This window comes from Alosa alosa, chromosome 5 (assembly GCF_017589495.1).
Source record: "Alosa alosa isolate M-15738 ecotype Scorff River chromosome 5, AALO_Geno_1.1, whole genome shotgun sequence".
Classification (NCBI taxonomy): Eukaryota; Metazoa; Chordata; class Actinopteri; order Clupeiformes; family Clupeidae; genus Alosa; species Alosa alosa.
Window position 1 is genome coordinate 32600859 of NC_063193.1, and position 22500 is coordinate 32623358.

Here is a 22500-nt window from a genome sequence, read left to right on the forward strand (position 1 = left end):
AGGTGTTTTTATGTAGCTCCATGGTCCCAGTGAAACTCATTTCCGTGTGCAGTGTGTATTTGAAACCTACTTGAACTTGAACTTGAACTCAGTGTGTGTGTGCCAGTCATGGTGGTACATCATGGTGGCTGGTGTGCTGGTTCCTGATGTGTGTGTCCATGATGGGCATCTTCACGGTCCTTAGTGCCTTAGGAGTACCACCAGCCTGCTGATACTGTGCCCATGTTGGCGCTCTATGGGTCAGTGGTGCCAGTCTGTTGATGTTGTGCCCATGTTGGTCAGTACCAGTCTGTTAATGTTGTGCCCATGTTGGTCAGTGCCAGTCTGTTAATGTTGTGCCCATGTTGGTCAGTACCAGTCTGTTGATATTGTGCCCATGTTGGCCAGTGCCAGTCTGTGTATGTTGTGCCCATGCTGGTCAGTGCCAGTCTGTTAATGTTGTGCCCATGTTGGTCAGTGCCAGTCTGTTGATGTTGTGCCCATGTTGGTCAGTGCCAGTCTGTTGATGTTGTACCAGTGTTGGTCAGTGCAGTGCCAGTCTGTTGATGTCGTACCAGTGTTGGTCAGTGCCAGTGCCAGTCTGTTGATTTTGTGCCCGTGCTGGTCAGTGCCAGTCTGTTGATGTTGTGCCCTCTGCCCACTCCCTCCCCCAGTGCCCCCAGTGCTGGAGGGTCCTCTCCACGAGTCCGTCACCCAGACGCTGGGTACCCACGTCACCCTGCTGTGTGAGGCCACCGGCGTTCCTGTCCCCAGCGTCACATGGCTCAAAGACGGCACTCCCATTGGTTAGTACCTTAAAACCTTCATAGACATATCTTACACATGTTTACTGTGTGTGTTGTATGTGTGTACGTGTATCTGTGTGTGTGTGTGTGTGTGTGTGTGTGTGTGTGTAAACAGCTCATGGATTGTAAATGTACCTGCAGTGTACTTCCAGTAGTTTACTCATTTTTAAACTTCATACCGGATATGTTCTAAGCGCTCAATGTTTGTTTATTGTGTGTGTGTGTGTGTGTGTGTGTGTGTGTGTGTGTGTGTGTGTGTGTGTGTGTGTGTGTGTGTGTGTGTGGTGTGTGTGTGTGTGTGTGTGTGTGAGTGTGTGTGTGTATGTGTGTGTGTGTGTAGAGAGCAGTCTGCAGTGGCAGTGGTCAGTTCGGGGCAGCAGGTTGGAGCTGGGTCCTCTGCAGCTCTCCCACGGCGGCACCTACACCTGCGTGGCCAAAAACAACGAGGGACAGACACAGAAGGACTATGCACTCACTGTACAAGGTAATCAGAGCACACACACACGCACACACACACACACACACACACACACACACACACACACACACACACACACACACACACACACACTCACACACACACACACACACACACACACACACACACACACACACACACACTGATCAGAAGGATGCAGAAAGACTACTCACTATCAGTACTACTAACACTGAGATACTGTTTTCCATCCAACAATAACCTAGTGGCATACAATATCACTCCTACTGATCAATAATAACCTAGTGGCATACAATATCACTCCTACTGATCAATAATAACCCAGTGACATACAATATTACTCCTACTGATCAATAATAACCCAGTGACATACAATATTACTCCTACTGATCAATAATAACCCAGTGACATACAATATCACACCTACTGATCTGGCTTGTTTTGTTTTTGGTTCACAAATGCTTGTGTGTGTGCAGCCTTAATGTGAGTTGTGTTGTCTCCTGAGAGTGTGTTAGTCTCTTTCTTTTGTGCCTTCAGTGTCACCCACCATCCTGGATTCGGGGCGTCCGTCTGACGTGAGCGGGCCTGTGGGGGAGCAGCTGACCCTGGAGTGCCGAGTGATGGGAACCCCGACACCGCAGGTCAGCTGGCTCAAGGACGGTGTCACGCTGGACGGCTCGGACGCAGGACACCTCAGGTGAGTTTCCCTCTCAGGTCACCACAGCACAGGTCTTAGCTGGAGGCTATCAGGGAAATGTCCAGGTTAACACACAGGACACACCCCGGTCAGTGCTGTTTGATGGGTTACTTGTTTTTGTATAATCTGACCAGAGATGGTTGATAAAGTTGGTATATTAAGGAACTTTGATCTGACCAACCTGATATACCAGAGGAAAGGAAAACACATACAGTATGACAAGACTCTATTATCTGCTGTTGTATTACCAGTATCTCACCAGATGGGGGCGCCCTGACTCTACTGAGCCTGCGTCCAGAGGACTCTGGGACATACACCTGCCTGGCAGTGAGCCCAGCTGGACAGGAGAGCAAGATCTACTCCCTCTTCGTCATGGGTAAACTGGCCAACTAAACTGGCCTACTATGGTTTCAATGTTTCCAACTTAGAAATTATGGATGTTGGGGTCTCTGATCATTTTTTGATTTTATTTGAATCTATTTTGTTTGGTCCCCCTGTATCTCCCCCTAAGTCCTATTCCTTTGCCCATTCTATTAATTCCACCACAGCCACAACATTCTCTAATACTTTCATCCTCTCTCACTCACCTACTATCTCTGTTGTTGCTATTTCCACCTGCTCTGACATTGAAAAATTAGTCACTCTCTTTTAATGCATCATGTCTTGAGACCTTAGACTGTGTTGCCCCACTGAAACAAAAAAAAAGCTTGTCAAAACTATCACCACTCCATGGTTAAATGCCACGACTCGCTCTGTCAGAAAATCTTGCAGGAAAGCAGAGCAAATGGAAAAGAGAAGCTTCAGGTCTCTATGACCTTTTCAGAGATTCTAAAGACCTACCAAAACTCTGTTAAGGCAGCAAAGGTTGAGTATTATGCTCAGCTTATCAACAATAATGCTCATAGGCCAAAAAGTTTTATTTAATACCATTAACTCTATTATAAATCCTGCCTCTAAGGCCATCTACTCTTTCCCCCTTCAACAGAAATCTGTGAGAAGTTCCTCAAATTCTTCATCCATAAAATTGACAAAAAAAAATCTCAAATCTCACCTCCAGATTCGATCCCTCAGGGATAGAACTTTCACCTAGCTGCCTCCAACAGTTTCAGGCTATATCTTCCTCCCAGCTTTCTGAGGTTGTCTCCCCATATGAAATCTACATCCTGCCACTTAGATGTTTTACCTGCACACCTTTTTTAAAGAAGTTTTTACCATCATCTGCCCTCTTGAATTGGCCATAATTAATCACTCACTAACCAATGGAGTGGTCCCCCAGGTTTTAAACGTGCAATTGTGAAACCTTTTACTTAAGAAACCTAACCTTGAGCCCAGTGACCTGAAGAATTATAGGCCTATTTCTAAATTACCTTTTCTGTCAAAGATACTAGAAAAGGTTGTCCCTCTCTCAGGTTTCTTCTTATCTGAGTGAGTTCAATATATGTGATAAATTCCAATCAGGTTTTAGATCTCTGCACAGCACTGAATCGGGCCTTGCTTAAAGTCCAAAACGACATTCTCTTAGCAGTTGATTCTGGATCTTGCCTCTTGGTGCTTCTTGATCTGAGTGCAGCATTTGACACCATTGACCATAACATCCTATTAAAACGCTTTGAGGATGAAGTTGGTCTCCAGGGTTCTGTTCTGCAATGGTTCTCTTCTTTATCTTAGTGATAGATCATTTTCAGTTAGTTTAGGCAATTCTCCTCTTCCTCTGCCCTTATAAAGTGTGGTGTTCCCAGGGTTCCATTTTGGGCCCCCTTTTTATTCTCTTTATATGCTACCCCTTGGCTCAATTTTTAAAAAGTATAACATTCAGTATCACTGCTATGCAGATGACACTCAGTTTTACCTGCCTGTTAACACTAATGGCATTTGTTCTTTGGAGAATATTTTTAACTGTCTCAGTGACATCAAATGCTGGATGGCAAGAAATTTTCTTCAACTGAACGAAAAGTAAAACTGATATAATTATTTTGGCCCCTCCAAGTGATGTTTCTATCTTGAAAATGCACTAGGACCTCTCTCTGCAAACTGCCACAGTGAAGTAAAGAATCTTGGGGTTTTCTTTGACTCCTCTTAAATTTTAATAAGCAAATAAATAGTGTGGTCAAAGGCAGCTTTTTCCAGTTAAGAACCATTGCAAAACTGAAGCCCTTTTTGTCCTTCTCCGATCTTGAAACTCTTATACATGCTTTCATAACATCTAGACTAGATTATTGTAATTCATTATATGCAGGCCTGACCCACTCCACTCTCAACAGACTTCAGCTAGTTCAAAAAATGCAGCAGCTAGATTATTAATGGCTCTAAGAAACGTGGAGCATATAACTCCTGTGTTGGCTGTTGCACTGGTTACCTGTGGAGCACAGAGTTAAGTTTAAAATTTTACTTTTTGTCTTCAAAGCCCTCAGTGGTTTGGCACCTAGTTACATAGGTGACCTACTAATTCCTTACAGCACTCCAAGATCACTTAGGTCTTCATCTCAGAATCTTCTCTATATCCCCAAAACACTTTAAGACTAAGGGTGATAGAGCCTCTCTGTTGCTGAGTCCCTCTCCAACCATTGACTGCTTTAAGTCTAACTTAAAGACTTTCATTTTCTCCCAAGCTTTTTAATCTACCTTAATACCCCCCCCCCCCCCCCCCACACACACACACACACTCTTTATTCTTTTTATTTTATTTTTGACCAATTTGTGTATTATTTCAATTATTTATTTATTTCCCCATGTTATACTGTTGTTGTACCCATTGTCATTGTTTTATGTTTGTTTGTAAGCACTTTGGTTCAACTCAGTTGTTTTTAAATGTGCTATAGAAATAAAGTTGACTTGACTTGACTTACTCTACTTAAGTCCTGTCATGGGTAAACCAGGTCTACTCTACTTAAGTCCTGTCATGGGTAAACCAGGTCTACACTACTTACGGTATATAGTTATTCATTTGTCTGAGGCGTTTATCTAAAGCGACCTACATTATAAAGCGACTCAGTTATTACGGGCTATTCTCCCCAGAGTAACGTCTAGGGCTCTGGAGAGATCTATCTATAAGGCTCTGGTATGTTCTATCCCGTATTATGATGGTATGTTCCATTCTGTGTTCTGTTGGTATGTTCTATCCTGTGTTCTATGCTGTGTTCTGTTGTTATGTTCCATTCTGTGTTCTGTTGGTGTGTTCTATCCTGTGTTCTGTTGGTATGTTCTATCCTGTGTTCTGTCCTGTGTTCTGTTGGTATGTTCTATCCTGTGTTCTGTTGGTATGTTCTGACCTGTGCTCCTGTGGTGTGTGTGTGTGTGTGACCTCTGACCTCTCTGCTGCAGTGCCCCCGTCCATCAGCGGTGAGAGCAGCAGCCCGCGTGAGCTGCAGGCCACGCAGAACAGCGTGGTCACCCTGGAGTGCCAGACGTCGGGGAACCCGCCGCCCCAGATCAGCTGGCTCAAGAACGGCCGCCCACTAGCCCTGTCCTCGCGCACACGACTCCTCAGCAGAGACTCTGTAGTCAGGTCAGAGCCTGTGTGTGTGTGTGTGTGTGTGTGTGTGTGTGTGTGTGTGTGTGTGTGTGTGTGTATGTGTGAGTGTATGTGTGTGTATGTTTGTGTGTGAGTGAGAGCCTTGATCTTGTATTGTCATTTTCTGTGTGTGTGTGTGTGTGTGTGTGGAGTGTGTGTGTGTGTGTGTGTGTGTGTGTGTGAGTGTGTGTGTGAGTGTGTGTGTGTGTGAGTGTGTGAGTGTGTGTGTGTGTGTTCAAGGTTCAAGGTGTCTTTATTATCCACAAGGGGTAATTTTTTATGCAGCCAGCAGAGGGAGCACATTCATAAATAGACACAATACAACATGAGGGCTCACCAAACAGTGGGCATGACACAACATACAACATGAAAACATAAAGTAAACTTTAGGTAACACATTACTTGACACTGTCATGACACACGAAACCTAACCCTAACCCTAACCTCTAACCCTAATCCTAACTCTAACTCTAAACCTAAACCTAACCCTAATCCTAATCCTAATCCTAACTTGTTATGACAAAAACCGAATGCCACTTAATAACAGAAGCGTTATGTCATGAACGTTTATGATTTGTTTATGACATGTTCATGACAGTGTCATGTCACTCTTATGTCGACACTGTCAAGTAAAGTGTAACCAAACATTAAACAAATAAGAACATAATAAATAGTACTTGTAAAAACAGTCAAGTGAGAGTGTTTTAAAAGCTGGTGACAGTGGGTATAAAAGAGATCTTGTATCTGTTTGTCTTACATCCCTTGGACGCAAATCTGCGGCCAGATAGAAGCGATGTAAACTCTGAGAACTGAGAACTCAGAGGGCTCCGTTCTTATGCAGGGAAGGAATGCTAACTAAGGTAGCCCCAGCAATCTTACTACATTCGTTGACTATACGATGGAGTTGTTTTTTCTTCTTGAAAGAGCTATACCAGCAAATAAAATAAAAAGTAAGAACAGATTCAATAAAGCTACAGTAAAACATCTTCATAAAAGTGCTGTCCACATTCAAATGTCTGAGTTTACGGTAAAAGTACATGCGTTGGTGAGCTTTCTTACACACATTGTCAACCTGAGTTTGTTGTCAGACAAAATTTCGCAACAATTTCCACAGCCTGACCATTACTGACAACAGGGGAGATGGCATCCTGTTTTTTTCTAAAATCAATAATCATCTCCTCGATCTTACCGGCCTTGATATCTTAAAAGGATGAATTACACTAGCTGATCAAATCTGACACCACAGGGCCGTGGTCTTGATCATCTGAAATTAAAACACACAGAGAGTCGTCAGCAAACTTGCCCACATGTCGTCTTGGATGTTGACTTTGGCACATATTTGTATAATAAAACAGATAAAAGAGGCAAGAGGACGCTGCCCTGTGGTGAATCAGTGTAAGAGATAAGATAAGATAAAACATCATTGACTTTTACACGTTGGGACCTGACAGGTATAAAATCCATCAGCCAGCATAAAATTCCCGGGTCAATGTAGTGCAAGCCTTTTAACCTTTCCGCTAAAATGTGTGGCTGAATGCAATTAAGAGCAAAAGAAAAGTACATAAAAATAAGAGGTGGAAAAGTTGTATCCCCTCTAAATGGGCAGATGCCATATTCAGTAGAGTGCATATTGCGTCATCAACCCCCTTACATGGCCTGTGTGCAGATTTGACTGGGTCCTGGTTCGCTCTAACGGTGTTCAACAGTAGCCTGGAAAATCCAGACCCTGATAATCTAGAAAGATTAAGGGTCTGGCAAAGAACAATGGAATGGCCCAACTCGAGGGGCGGCAACAAGCATGCATTTAAACTCTTAATCTCACTGCATGCAATTGGATAACACTAGACCACGTTGCAGCGCGGTCTTCATCAGTTTAGCTGGTTCCCCGGAATGTTGGGGTAAAAGTAACTTGCATCATTGCTCTTTGCCAGAGTGTCTCACAGAGACAATTCTATTGTGCTCTCGTGAGAACTCTGGATTTCCAGGGTAGTTCAACAGAGCATTTACAATCTTTTCAATAGACTTCATCACTAGGGAAGTAAGTGCAACAGGCCTATAGTCATTTAGCTGCTTAGGAGCACTGGCTTTTGGCACAGGAACAATTGTGGAGTCTTTCCATGCGTGAGGGGCATTGTGGAGATGGTGTTATGACCCAACGAGCCAAGCGGAGACCGACATAAAACCACCCTTTACTGAACCTTAAAACCATCCTTTACTGAACCAAAGCAAAGTTCCAGGCGTTTACCATTACGGAAATCCAGGCGTTTACCATTACGGAAATCCTTTACTGAACCAAAGCAAAGGTCCAGGCGTTTACCATTACAGGTCAGGCAAATCACATATTGCGAAAAGTTGCATAACTTCTTTCCTGGTTGACAGTGATTAAAATAACCCATAACTTGGATGGGGGCATCAGAGGACATCTCCTGCAGCCTCCGCACAGTCTTGGCTATTGTCTGGGTGGCTGTCTTGGCATTAGCCCTTGGGTGACTACACCTAACCCTTGGGTGAATATACCTACCCCTTGTGTGAATATACCTACCCCTTGGGTGACTATACCTGCCCCTTGGGTGAATATACCTACCAGTCACCTACCCCTTGGGTGAATATACCTACCCCTTGGATGAATATACCTACCCCTTGGGTGTGTTTACCTATTTAAGTGTTACACTGCCTTGTGACCCTGTGTGTGTGTGTGCCTGTGTGTGTGACCCTGTGTGTGTGTGTGTGTGTGTGTAACCCTGTGTGTGTGTGTGACCCTGTGTGTGTGTGTTGTGCAGGATCTCTCCGGTGCAGCTCTCTGATGCTGGAGTGTACACCTGTGTGGCCCGCAGTCGAGCTGGTCAGGACGAACTCAACTTTGACCTGCAGGTTCAAGGTGCAGCACTAACCCCATACCCCTTCAGACACACACACACACACACACACACACACACACACACACACACACACACACACACACACAATCAATACAGAAAACACCCACTCTGTTATTTCATTCATACAGCCTACAGTATGCATGACACAAGTCACTCAACTCATCTCATTTCATCGGTTATTTCATCTGGTCTTTCCTCTCTCTCTCCTCTCTTTCTCCTCTCTCTCCTCCCTCATTCTCTCTCCCTCTCTAGTCTCACATTGGTCATTATGTCTCCTCTTTCTCTCCCTTTCTCTGTCCCTCCTTCTCCTCTGTCCTCTCCTCTCAATTCAATTCAAATTAGCTTTATTGGCATGACAAAAAAAAATTGTGTTACCAAAGCTTACACATGTGGTATAATTGTACAGATTTACATAATAAAAAAAAATAATAATGGTAAAAAAACTATATACTAATTAGGCAAAATAACTCTCTCTGGGTCCAGTCCCTCCAGGTGTGGACCATGTGGAGCCCATGGAGCAGGTGACGGTGGTGTCGGGGTCCCAGGTGACGCTCACCTGCGAGGCGCGTGGCGTGCCCCCGCCCACTCTCACCTGGCTGAAGGACGGTCAGCCGCTGTCTCTGCAGCGGAACCTGCTGCTGGACGGTCAGGAGACGCGCCTCCAGCTGCCACTCGTGGGATTGGCCGACGCCGGACTGTACAGCTGCGTCGCTTCCAACCAGGCCGGGTCCAGCACCAAGACCTTCAACCTCACCGTCCTGGGTGAGACACACACACAAGTGCACACAACACACACACACATGCTCTCTCACACACACACATACACACACACACACACATGCACACACACACATGCAGACATCCATTACACACACACACACACACACACACACATACTGCACACACACATGCTCACACACACATATACACACACCCATACACACTGTTAAGCAAACACACACCCACACAGTTCAACATAAACATCCTGAGCTGAACTGAATTAACCTGAACTGACTTCAACTATACTGACCCTATCTGGCTAAACTGAACTGAACTGAACTGAACTGAACTGGACTTTACTGATCTGACCTGACCTGAACTGAACTGAACTGAACTGACCTGACCTGAACTGAACTGAACTGAACTGAACTGAACTGAACTGACCTGACCTGACCTGACCCGACCCAACCGTAGCTGACCTGTGTGACTCGTATCTGACCTCCTGACCTGTGTCCTGTCAGAACCCCCGCGTATCTCCGGCTCGTCGTCCCCTGAGGAGATGCTGGTGGCGGTGGACAGTGTGCTGGAGCTGGAGTGTGTGGCCGAGGGGCTCCCCCCTCCCTCCCTGAGCTGGCTGAAGGACGGCCAGCCCCTGGGGGAGAGATCTGACCTCATCCAGAGGGGGGGGCAGCTCCTCAGGATCAATAAAGTACAGGTACGACCACCGTGTAACGACAAGAGTGATGATCAATAAAGTACAGGTACAGTACGCCTGTGTTACGACAAGAGTGATGATCAATAAAGTACAGGTACACCTGTGTAATGACAAGAGTGATGATTAATAAAGTACAGGTACAACATGCTGTTTGGTGTGTGTGTGTTGTTGATGTGCTATTGTGTGTGTGTGTGTGCAGGTGGAGGATGCTGGCCTCTACACCTGTCTGGCCTCAAGTCCAGCTGGAGAGGACGGTAGAAATCACTGGGTTCGAGTCCAAGGTGAGCACCTACCTGTCCAGCTCCTACCTGTCCATGCCACAGCCCAGTGTGGAGGATGTCTGTTACTGTAAACGCTGTGTGAGGTCGGTGTGAGGTATTGTAGTTGTGGTACTAATCTGACCCATAGGAAGGAGACAGTGTGCGAGGTCGGTGTGAGGTATTGGAGTTGTGGTACTAATCTGACCTATAGGAAGGAGACAGTGTGAGGTCAGTGTGAGGTATTGAGTTGTGGTACTAATCTGACCTATAGGAAGGAGAGACAGTGTGTGAGGTCAGTGTGAGGTATTGGAGTTGTGGTACTAATCTGACCCTATAGGAAGGAGACAGTGTGAGGTCAGTGTGAGGTATTGGAGTTGTGGTACTAATCTGACCTATAGGAAGGGGAGACAGTGTGTGAGGTCAGTGTGAGGTATTGGAGTTGTGGTACTAATCTGACCTATAGGAAGGAGACAGTGTGTGAGGTCAGTGTGAGGTATTGGAGTTGTGGTACTAATCTGACCTATAGGAAGGAGACAGTGTGTGAGGTCAGTGTGAGGTATTGGAGTTGTGGTACTAATCTGACCTATAGGAAAGGAGACAGTGTGTGAGGTCAGTGTGAGGTATTGGAGTTGTGGTGCTAATCTGACCTATAGGAAGGAGACAGTGTGTGAGGTCAGTGTGAGGTATTGAGTTGTGGTACCTAATCTGACCTATAGGAAGGAGACAGTGTGTGAGGTCAGTGTGAGGTATTGGAGTTGTGGTACTAATCTGACCTATAGGAAGGAGAGACAGTGTGTGAGGTCAGTGTGAGGTATTGAGTTGTGGTACTAATCTGACCTATAGAAGGAGACAGTGTGTGAGGTCAGTGTGAGGTATTGGAGTTGTGGTACTAATCTGACCCTATAGGAAGGAGACAGTGTGTGAGGTCAGTGTGAGGTATTGGAGTTGTGGTACTAATCTGACCTATAGGAAGGAGACAGTGTGTGAGGTCAGTGTGAGGTATTGGAGTTGTGGTACTAATCTGACCTATAGGGAAGGAGACAGTGTGTGAGGTCAGTGTGAGGTATTGGAGTTGTGGTAATTAATCTGACCTATAGGAAGGAGACAGTGTGTGAGGTCAGTGTGAGGTATTGGATTTGTGGTACTAATCTGACCTATAGGAAGGAGACAGTGTGTGAGGTCAGTGTGAGGAGGTATTGAGTTGTGGTACTAATCTGACCTATAGGAAGGAGACAGTGTGTGAGGTCAGTGTGAGGTATTGGAGTTGTGGTACTAATCTGACCTATAGGAAGGGAGACAGTGTGTGAGGTCAGTGTGAGGTATTGGAGTTGTGGTACTAATCTGACCTATAGGAAGGAGACAGTGTGTGAGGTCAGTGTGAGGTATTGGAGTTGTGGTAATTAATCTGACCTATAGGAAGGAGACAGTGTGTGAGGTCAGTGTGAGGTATTGGAGTTGTGGTACTAATCTGACCTATAGGAAGGAGAGACAGTGTGTGAGGTCAGTGTGAGGTATTGGAGTTGTGGTACTAATCTGACCTATAGGAAGGAGACAGTGTGTGAGGTCAGTGTGAGGTATTGGAGTTGTGGTACTAATCTGACCTATAGGAAGGAGACAGTGTGTGAGGTCAGTGTGAGGTATTGGAGTTGTGGTACTAATCTGACCTATAGGAAGGAGACAGTGTGTGAGGTCAGTGTGAGGTATTGGAGTTGTGGTACTAATCTGACCTATAGGAAGGAGACAGTGTGTGAGGTCAGTGTGAGGTATTGGAGTTGTGGTACTAATCTGACCTATAGGAAGGAGACAGTGTGTGAGGTCAGTGTGAGGTATTGGAGTTGTGGTACTAATCTGACCTATAGGAAGGAGACAGTGTGTGAGGTCAGTGTGAGGTATTGGAGTTGTGGTACTAATCTGACCTATAGGAAGGAGACAGTGTGTGAGGTCAGTGTGAGGTATTGGAGTTGTGGTACTAATCTGACCTTGAGGGAAATAATGACCTTGTGTGTTTCAGTTCCGCCCAACCTCCTCGGCTCGGATGATGTCAGAGTGGTCTCCGTCCCGAAAAAAGGTCACCTGACCCTGGAGTGCCAGACGGAGGGAGACCCGCCTCCCATGATCGAGTGGTACAAGGACGACGCCAAACTGCAGGTCAGACCTGGAGGGCCACGGTGCCATGGGCAGCCTGGGCCGGGGTTGGCATGGGGGGGTAGCGGGGCGGGGGTGGGAGGGGGTGGCAGGGGCATGGGGGGTAGCGGGGTGGGGAGGGTAGCGGGGTGGGGAGGGGTAGCGGGGGGGCATGGGGTGGCACGGGGGTAGCGGGGTGGGGGTGTTCTGGACTCTTCTCTTCTGTGTTCTGGACTCTCTTGGGCAGCCGTGGCCTACTGGTTAGCGCTTCGGACTTGTAACCGGAGGGTTGCCGGTTCGAACCCCGACCAGTAGGAATGGCTGAAGTGCCCTTGAGCAAGGCACCTAAACCCTCACTGCTCCCCGAGCGCCGCTGTTGTAGCAGGCAGCTCACTGCGCCGGGATTAGTGTGTGCTTCACCTCACTGTGTGTTCACTGTGTGCTGAGTGTGTTTCACTAATTCACGGATTGGGATAAATGCAGAGACCAAATTTCCCTCACGGGATCAAAAGAGTATATATACTTACTTAAAAGGGCTGTACAAAATACCTTCATAACTTCTTCACCTCCAGTAGGAAGGATTTGGATGTCCAGAAGGAGATTTAAAAACAGCAGGACATGGTCAAAGTAGATATTTTATTAACTGATGTATTGTGGGATATTGTTATGATGATTGAACTAATGTGAACTAACGTCTCTCTGTCTCTCCCTCTTTCTCTCTCTCTCTTTGTCTGTGTGTGTGTGTGTGTGTGTGTGTGTGTGTGTGTGTGTATGAATTTGTGTGTGTGTGTGTGTGTGTGTGTGTGTGTGTGTGTGTGTGTGTGTGTGTGTGTGTGTGTGAATGCGTGTGTGTGTTTGTGTGTGAATGCGTGTGTGTGTGTGTGTGTGTGTGTGTGTGTGTGTGTGTGTATGAATGTGTGTGTGTGTGTTTGTGTGTGTGTATGGAATGTGTGTGTGTGTGTGTGTGTGTGTGTGTGTGTGTATGAATGCGTGTGTGTGTTTGCTGTCTCCAGCCGGGCGGTCGTATCCAGAGCATCGCTGGCGGTCAGATTCTGGAGATTGCGGACGTGCGGTCGGAGGACAGTGGCCAGTATAGCTGCATGGTGACCAACATCGCCGGAAGCTCCAGCCTCTTCTTCACCGTGGAGATCTTATGTAAGATCACCGCCTCACCTGTCTGTACAGTACATCACACCTTTACCGGTCTGTCTCTCACAGCCTCACCTGTCTATAGCTCACAACTTTTCCTGTCTGTCTCTCACAGCCTCACCTGTCTATAGATCACACCTTTACCTGTCTGTATCTCACAGGCTTATCTGTCTGTAGCTCATACCTTTTAACCTGACTCTCACCAGATGAATTTCGTTCCGCCTAGCTCCACTCACATCCATCTTGGTTGAGAATGATTTCGGCATGGGATTTTATGGTAGAGCCAATCAGGACGCAGGGCGGGAGTTTCATAGATGTGACGTAGTGTAGAAGCGACTGTGAGACTGTTCTCAGTGTCACGGGTTGGCTTCGATGTGGGTGGTTGAAGTAGCACGTCAATAGATGACGGACAAGTGGCTTATCCAATCATATGCAAGGATTTTTTGATAAGGCCCAGCCTTCTGAAGCACCACTCCAATGGATCGATCCCAGATGGATGAGTGGAGCTAGGCGGAATGAAATTCATCTGGCGAGAGTCAGGTTACATACCTTTACCATTAGTATCATTAACATAAAGCATGAAGATTGTATGTGATTATACGTAATTGTTATGTTAAGATAACAAACATACACACAAGTGAACTAATGTAACTGTGTCTATAGCTGCCTTCAGACATAGGTGTAAGTCCACATGTTCTGCGGATGTCAAGCAGTTGGCCCGTTTATCCGACATTTGGAACTCTGAACTTAGCCCGCTCGTACACTACTCTCCTCCTAGTATTTCCGACGGACATTACAGTATGTAAAGAGCTCATGTCTGAACGAAGTGAAGAACATGCACAGATTCTGTTCATGAGCGTGTTCAACCACATTCAACCTGTTCAGCCACGTGGAGATTCTGCTCATGTGCGTCGGTGTCGTTCACACATAATGTCTGCATGTTAGCATCATATCTGAATCACCCAAAGGGTTGGCCCTCCGTTTGACAAATATCCGCTTATACTGTGGAGGACGTGTCTGAAAACAGCTATTGTTTCATTTTCCTGTATCCATTAACCTATAGCAGATTCAAAGCATGGAGATCTGAGTTCAGCTCTCAGTTTATCATTGTTTAGTCAAAGCAATGCCATGCCCATAAACATTGACCTTGGTGACTTTGGAGATTTGAGTTGAGCTTGTAATAGTTTACTCAAAGATTTGAGCTTATCATGCTTTAGTCAAAGCATATCTGGAAACATTGACCTTAACCAATCTCAAAGGCAGTAAACTCTTCAAAGAATTTTTACTCACAATGGTAATATTTACTCAACATGGGAATGTTGGACCAACAAAGTTTGCACAGTGGGGTGTGCTACCTTTTCAGTCAAGGCTTCAAAAGGACCTTTGTGATTGTTAGCCTGGTGATCTGAGTTAAAGGAGAATTCCGGTGTGATATTGACCTAAAGTGTGTTGAAACATGATACCGAGTGTGAACGTATGTCTCATAGCCCATCTCGGCTTGTCCCCTGCACTCCAAAATCTGGCGCTAGTTAGCCGATTCTACCAACAGCTTTTTCAATGGTGGTGCTTCGGCATCGGGCTAGCCATGCAAATAAATCACTGTTTTACACCATTTACGAGGCTCAATGTATCTCCACACTTCATTGGTAGACTTCCGAGGGCCCTGACATTTAAAACGAGACATTGAGAACTTTGAAAAAGCACTGGTAGTTTACTTACAAGACAATTTATGCAGACAGTATCTTCACGAAGTTTAGCGTTTGCAGCCATCTTGAATTTAGTCACGATAAGTCGAGCGACAAGTAAGAATGAACAGGTATGATAAGGGATCAGATTCCAAAAATAATTCAGTGGAAATGCATGGATTCCAGTTTCTTCCAGTAGCAGCAACTGGAATCCATGCATTTCCACGGAATTATTTTGCTTTTGCATTTGTAGGCCTGGTCACTTGTGGTCATAGTCATACTGCTTTTGCGTTTGTAGGCCTGGTCATTTGAAGGGTCATTTCAGGGTCATTTGAAGGGTCACTTGAGGTCATAACCATCTCTCACTATGCTCTGTTTCCTCCTGCAGTGCCTCCGGTCATCAGAGAGGGCAGCTCAGTGGTCACAGCACATGTCAATCAGGATGCTGTCCTACCGTGCGAGGTGCAGGGCGGGACGTCTCCGTCTGTGATCTGGAGGAGGGACAGTGGTCCACTGGCGCTAGGCAATGGCAGGTTGGAACACCCAGTCCACCACAAATTGAACTGAGTTATAACTGATATTTCTAAATCACCCAACCTAAAGAAATAAAGCCACTATGCCACTATTAATAAGGCCACTATGCCACAATTAATAAGTCCACTATTAATAAGGTCACTATGCCACTATTAATAAGGTCACTATGCCACTATTAATAAGGCCACTATTAATAAGGTCACTATGCCACTATTAATAAGGTCACTATGCCACTAATAATAAGGCCACTATGCCACTAATAATAAGGTCACTATGCCACTATTAATAAGGCCACTATTAATAAGGTCACTATGCCACTATTAATAAGGTCACAATGCCACTATGCCACTATTAATAAAGCCACTATTACAGTTTTTTTCTGAATGCTTAAACACAACTGTGATTCTTATAGCACAATTTCTAAAACTATTAATACTTATAGCAAAACCACTCACTGAGTTCGCAAAACTAAAAGCACAAACACTGCTTTGCACACAGTTTGCAATTTTGTAACACACACTTTGCACAACTGTAGGGACAATGGCTATTATTTACACTATTTTGCCAACTCTCTGGCACACTTTCTCATGTGAAAACTGTTTTAGATAATTAGTTCACTTTGCAATCAGCCTAAGCACTATAAATAGGCCACAGGTAATGTACAATGGGTACAATGGAGGGAGCAGGAAGAGTGAGAAGAGAAAGAAATAGCCCTTTTACAGACAAAAAAACAGTCTACATGTGGGGATATTGTCATGTCAGGCCTGGATACTTCATTCGAATATTTTTTTTCCCGGTGCCTTGGACTAGGACATTGCATGTGATGTAGACAGAATTTTGAGAGAGCGACCGATGTAGACTGATTTGTTTTGTCTCAGTGAAATTGCTATTTTGTGTTTTGACTTGGAAAAACACACTTGTGTTTGTTTTGATGTGTGTAAATAAATACCAATACTTGAAGTTTGGATCCTTGTTTACAGAACTATGACAAAAGTATGACCTCAAACTGACATAGTCTACCTTGTGCACAGAGAAAGCAAAAGCCAGATGTGTTTTTTATTCAGACCATCAGTGTGTAGTTGGCACATTGTGTGCTTACTATTGTGATGGCTTGTGTTTACTGTTTGATACGAAAACACGAAGGTGTGAAGAGTTAAGCAAGGTGTGTTAGCTTTTCCAAGAGAACTACAATGTTTTGCTGATTGGGTGAGGGGTTTTGCCATTTGTGTGTAGAGTTTTGCAAAAAAAGCCATAGTTACAAAAAATGTGCTTAAGCAATCAGAAAAAACTGTAATAAGGCCACTATCACTATTAATTTAGTTGGAAATGTATACAGTGTTACAGTGCATGCATGTGTTTGTTTGTACAGCAAACTGTTTGTGTGTCCATGTATATACTGTGCATGTTTGTTTGTGTGTGTGTGTGGGTGTTGTATGCGTGTGTGTTGTGCTGCAGGTATGTGTGTTGCTTGTGGGTGTAACACCTTTCTTCATGTATATGCTGTGCAAGTGTGTGTGTGTGTGTGTGTGTGTGTGTGTTTTGCTGCAGGTATATCACCACTCTTCATGCATGTGTGTGTGTGTGTGTGTGTGTGTGTGTGTGTGTGTGTGTGTGTGTGTGTGTGTGTGTGTGTGTGTGTGTGTGTGTGTGTTGCAGGTACACCCTGTTGTCCGAGGGCTCTCTGCGTATTGAGTCTGTCCAGGTGGCTGACGCAGGCAGGTACTACTGCACCGTCTCCAATGCAGCAGGCTCGGACCACAGAGGCATGGACCTCAGAGTGTTTGGTGAGAACACACACGCACACACACACAACACACACACACACACACACACACACACACACACACACACACACACACACCTTGCTGGTTTGTCTTGTCCTGTTGGGATGGCAGCTCTGATATGTGATATTATGTGTTGTGTGTGGATATAAAGTGTGTGCTCTATGTGTTGTGATATACAGTATAATGTGTGTGTTGTGATAAAGTGTCTGATGTGTGTATTGTGATATGATGTGTGTGTGTGTGTGTTGTGATGTGTATGTTGTGTAGCTGTGATCTGACGTGTGTGTTTGTGTGTGTGTGTGTGTGTGTGTGTGTGTGTGTGTGTGTGTGTTTTGTGTGTGTGTGTTGTGTGTTGTGTGTTGTAATGTTGTGGTGTGTGTGTGTTGTATAGTTGGCCCCTCCATCAGTGCGGGGCCGCTGAATGTGACGGTGACGTCGGGCCAGCGGGCAGTCTTGAGCTGCGAGGCCACAGGTGCACCTGCTCCCACGGTCACCTGGAGGAGGAACGGAGCGCCGCTCAACACCGACCTCCCCTCAGGGACCTACAGGTACACACACACACATACACACACACAAAGATGTACACACATACTCATTTGTACACACACACACACACACACACACACACACACACAAAGATGTACACACAAACTCATTTGTACACAGACACACACACACATAACAAAGATGTACACACATACTCATTTGTACACACACTCACACACACACTTACACTCCCCCCTAAAGCCCAGTGTGTGTTTGTGTGTGTGTGTGTGTGTGTGTGTCTCCCTGTACAGACTGCTGTCCTCTGGTTCTCTGGTCCTGCTGGCGCCCTCTGAGGACGATGAAGGCTACTTCGAGTGTGTGGCCGAGAACGAGGCTGGAGAGGAACGCAGGGTCATCGAGGTCATTCTCCAAGGTCAGCTGACTGTCCGCACCTCAGCCAACAACCAATCACAATGGCTTTACTGTCAGCCGGTCAGCAGGTGGTCTCTATTCAAACTGAGTTACAGTTACAGTTTTTGCCCATTGCTTGAACACTATAGACACATGCTTAGACCAAATTAACAAAGCTTGAAGCTTTTGTTACTATACCCTCAACACATTGTATCCATACCTTAAACACAGTGTATCCATACCTTAAACACAGTGTATCCATACCTTAAACACTGTGTATCCATACCTTAAACACAGTGTATCCATACCTTAAACACTGTGTATCCATACCTTAAACACAGTGTATCCATACCTTAAACACAGTGTCATACCTTAAACACAGTGTATCCATACCTTAAACACAGTGTCATACCTTAAACACAGTGTATCCATACCTTAAACACAGTGTATCCATACCTTAAACACAGTGTCATACCTTAAACACAGTGTATCCATACCTTAAACACAGTGTATCCATACCTTAAACACAGTGTATCCATACCTTAAACACAGTGTCATACCTTAAACACAGTGTCATACCTTAAACAAAAGCGCTGCTTTGCACTTTAGGTGCAATTCTGCAACACACTTGCTCCTGCACACTACACACTATTTTATACATAAGACACTTCGTTCATAAATGAAATCTCATGGTACAGTATCATTGGGACAACACATCTATTCAAAATACAAAACACATTGAAAACACTGGGTGATTGAAAACACTTTGACACACATATGAAAATACTTACTTACAAAACTAAACACCAATCAGCCAGCCACAAACAGGCCTCAGTTGAGCGATTTTGAGAACTTTGCAAGCATGGAGGCAGGAAGAGCAAGAGGTGGAGGAAGAGGAAGAGGAAGAGAAAGAGAGAGAGGAGTAGGAGGAAGAGGCTTTGCGCTGAACAATATTTCAGATGATATTAGAGAAACTTTAGTGGATCATGTGATAAATCATGGCCTGACAATGAGGGAAGCTGGGCATAGAGTCCACCACATCTAAGCCTGTTTACAGTAGTGTACTTTTGTTTTTATTTTATTTTTGTGTTACTGCATTTACTGTACTGTACTGTAAAGTATAGTACTGTGATGTACAGCATTGAGTTGATGTCATTTGTAACCTTTCAGTGCTTTCATTTTTGTTTTTTGTCAAAACCTTTTTTGGAAAACAAACTGTAAGTGTTACATTGAGCTTCACCGAATGCTAACTGATAAACTGAATAAAAGCAGTGTAAATGAAAGACTGCAGTGTTTTAAATAAAGTACACTAGTGTGTTGCTACTAATCTGAAAGTGTATTCATATGATGCAAGTGTGTTTCATTTTGTCATTAAAGTGACATTTTGACAAAGGATTGTTAGGTTTTGATAGCAGTGTTTCAATTGGACATAGATGTGAATGGTTTATTTCCCAGTGTTGTGTCTTGTGTGCTTGTGTGTAAAGTTTTGACGCAATGAGCCGAGTTTTGCAAAAAGTGTTCAACCAATGGGCAAAAACTGTAATGTACCGTAGCTGTAGCGATATTCTTTGCTGGACATTGCAGTTGCATGTCGTCTACTATTGCAGTGTTGGAAGTCATAAATATTTACACACTAGTGTGAGTCATTTTCTGGGAGGATAAGGCATAAGCTCCCTCTGTGTTGCAATGCAAACATACTGTATACACACACACACACATACACATATTGTGCAGTAGCCCTGTGAGTTGACGTAAGGTCTCTGCTGTTTCTGTGTCCTGAAGTCCCCCCGACCATCGAGGATGATGTCACCACCGTCACGGCGATTAAGATGTCTCCCGTGGTTCTGCCCTGCCAGGCAACGGGCCGTCCAGAACCAACTGTCAGCTGGACCAAGAGCGGCGCCCAGCTGGGTTCCCGGGGGGGTAGTCACCGGGTCCTGCCCACGGGTACACACAAAACCGAACCTCACCCGCCCCCTACAGGCTGCACACAGAACCACATCTGACCTACCACTAGATTTACAGAGATGCTGTTAGTGATGCTTATATATGCTGTGAGGGAATACCAAAGGATACATCAATATCCTAAATAATAATGTTAATAATGTTATTCATTTACTGTCAGTCGCTTAGGATAAAAGTACCTAGCAAATGGATAAATGTAAATGTAAATGGACACAATAAAGTGGTGTCCTTTGTAATCAGATTGTTTTAAAGATGGATCACTACAGCTTCAGTACACCACAATATGACTCATATTATCTTCACATGAGTATTTTGGTACAAAGGCTGAGGTTTCCCAGACTAAGCAGTCATCAGATGTGACAGGCTACATAATGCATGTAGTATGCATTCACACATGACTTTACTAAGTTGTGAATATGTGTGTGTCTGTGTGTGTGTGTGTGTGTGTGTGTGTGTGTGTCTGTGTGTGTGTATGTCTGTGTGTGTGTGTGTCTGTGTGTGCGTCTGTGTGTGCAGGTGCTCTGGAGATCACTGCTAGTCTCCCAAGCCATGCAGGGAGGTACACCTGTGCAGCCCGCAACCCTGCAGGCGTGGCCTACAAACATGTCACTCTCAGCGTGCAAGGTGAGCCCCGCCCTACATCAGCCCCCACCTCACGACTTCCCCCGTACTTCATGTCTCGTTTCCTCGGTGGTTCCTCATTGGTGGAATGAGTTGCTTAGTGTTCTGCATTCTTGCGATAGCTTTGGGTCTTTCAAGAGGGGTCTAAAGACTCATCTGTTAAGTTCTGTAGTGCCAGTAAAAGCGATACAGACCCCGTCAGGCTATGGCATACATGTCATTCAACCTATTGTAAGTTGATGTACCATCACAAGGGTCTTGGAAATATATCATGAAGGTTGAAAAACTCCATGGTGTTGCTTTAATTCATTAAGTAATTAACTCCTATCCTGTGTCCACTGTAAGAGCCCAACCTCTCCTCTCCTGTGTCGATGTAGAGCCTCCAGAGGTCAGACCCATGGCCGAGGAAGTCCAGGTGGTGCTGCACCAGGGTGTCGTCCTGCCCTGTGATGTCACAGGCTTCCCCCGACCCTCCATCACCTGGCAGAGGGAGGGCGTTCCTCTGGCAACCGGTGAGGCATTCAACTCTGTTGCTAGGTGCTGAACGTGCTCCAAGTGCTCGTGTCCAGCTGCTGGTTACAGAGGACACTCATGTACACTTATGTCATTTGATGTGGAAGTCCAGAGCAAGTTGCATTGTTTGTATTTATTAAGAAGCTCCTGGTGAAACCTCTCTGACTAAAGGCCTCTCATTGGTGTGTGTTCCTCATCCATGTGTGTTCTGTGTGTGTTCCTCATCCGTGTGTGTTCCGTGTGTGTATTGTGTGTTCCTCATCTGTGTGTGTTCCTCATCCGTGTGTGTTTTGTGTCTGTTCCTCATCCATGTGTGTTTTGTGTATGTTCTGTGTGTGTTCCTCATGCTTGTATGTTCCTCAGGGCACCGGATGGCTCTTCTGTCCAATGGAGCCCTCAAGTTCTCTCGGGTTACCCTGGGCGATGCCGGAACCTACCAGTGCCTGGCTCAGAACGCAGCTGGCACTGCCGTGGGTAGAATCCGCCTGGTTCTGCAAGGTACGGAGCATGTTCTAGGAGGGGACTAGGTGACGGAACAGGAGCATGTTGTGGGTGGGGACTAGGTGGCGGAACAGGAGCATGTTCTAAGAGGGGACTAGGTGACGGAACAGGAGCATGTTCTAAGAGGGGACTAGGTGGCGGAACAGGAGCATGTTCTAAGAGGGGACTAGGTGGCGGAACAGGAGCATGTTCTAAGAGGGGACTAGGTGGTGGAACAGGAGCATGTTCTGGGTGGGGTATAGGTGGCGGAACAGGAACATGGCTATTGGAGATCAATGCTTCAGTCTAGAAAGAACTTGCACAACAATGTTGCCGATGCAATTTTTAATCCAGTCAGTGAAAAGTGCTCCCAAAGTGCAAAACGTCTTCAGTCCCATTCAGACCATCATCAGTGCAATAATGGAGATCAATAGACATGGCCACAGCTGCTCTAACTGTAACTGTTTTGCTGTGAGAGCTTAATGCACATTTATACCAAGCAGCTGTATTAAGGGGACAGTAAGTGTTGTGGTCATGACATCAGGGCTTATGCATTCTACACATATCTACATCACATGGTCATGACATCAGTGCTTATGCATTCTACACATATCTACATCACATGGTCATGATCCTGTATCCTGTCATCTGTGCATATACACTACAGCCATATGGCGTGTGATGAGGTAGTTGTGTCTGTCTAATTCCCCCTCCCCCCCCAGTG

The 22500-nt window shown here is 45.3% G+C and overlaps 1 protein-coding gene across 1 annotated transcript in view; it reads left to right on the forward strand.

Moving 5' to 3' along the window:
- The window catches only part of LOC125295299 (hemicentin-1-like), a 124358-nt gene that overhangs the window by 79931 nt on the left and 21927 nt on the right, over positions 1–22500 (forward strand). Inside the window, 19 exon segments of the mRNA XM_048244563.1 lie at positions 654–785; positions 1126–1269; positions 1780–1939; positions 2191–2315; positions 5261–5444; positions 8231–8328; positions 8813–9091; positions 9571–9764; positions 9964–10045; positions 12036–12172; positions 13162–13303; positions 15371–15515; positions 17173–17300; positions 17692–17848; positions 18098–18219; positions 19980–20144; positions 20679–20786; positions 21161–21295; positions 21660–21794. Of these exon segments, the coding sequence (XP_048100520.1) occupies positions 654–785; positions 1126–1269; positions 1780–1939; positions 2191–2315; positions 5261–5444; positions 8231–8328; positions 8813–9091; positions 9571–9764; positions 9964–10045; positions 12036–12172; positions 13162–13303; positions 15371–15515; positions 17173–17300; positions 17692–17848; positions 18098–18219; positions 19980–20144; positions 20679–20786; positions 21161–21295; positions 21660–21794 (2772 nt within the window).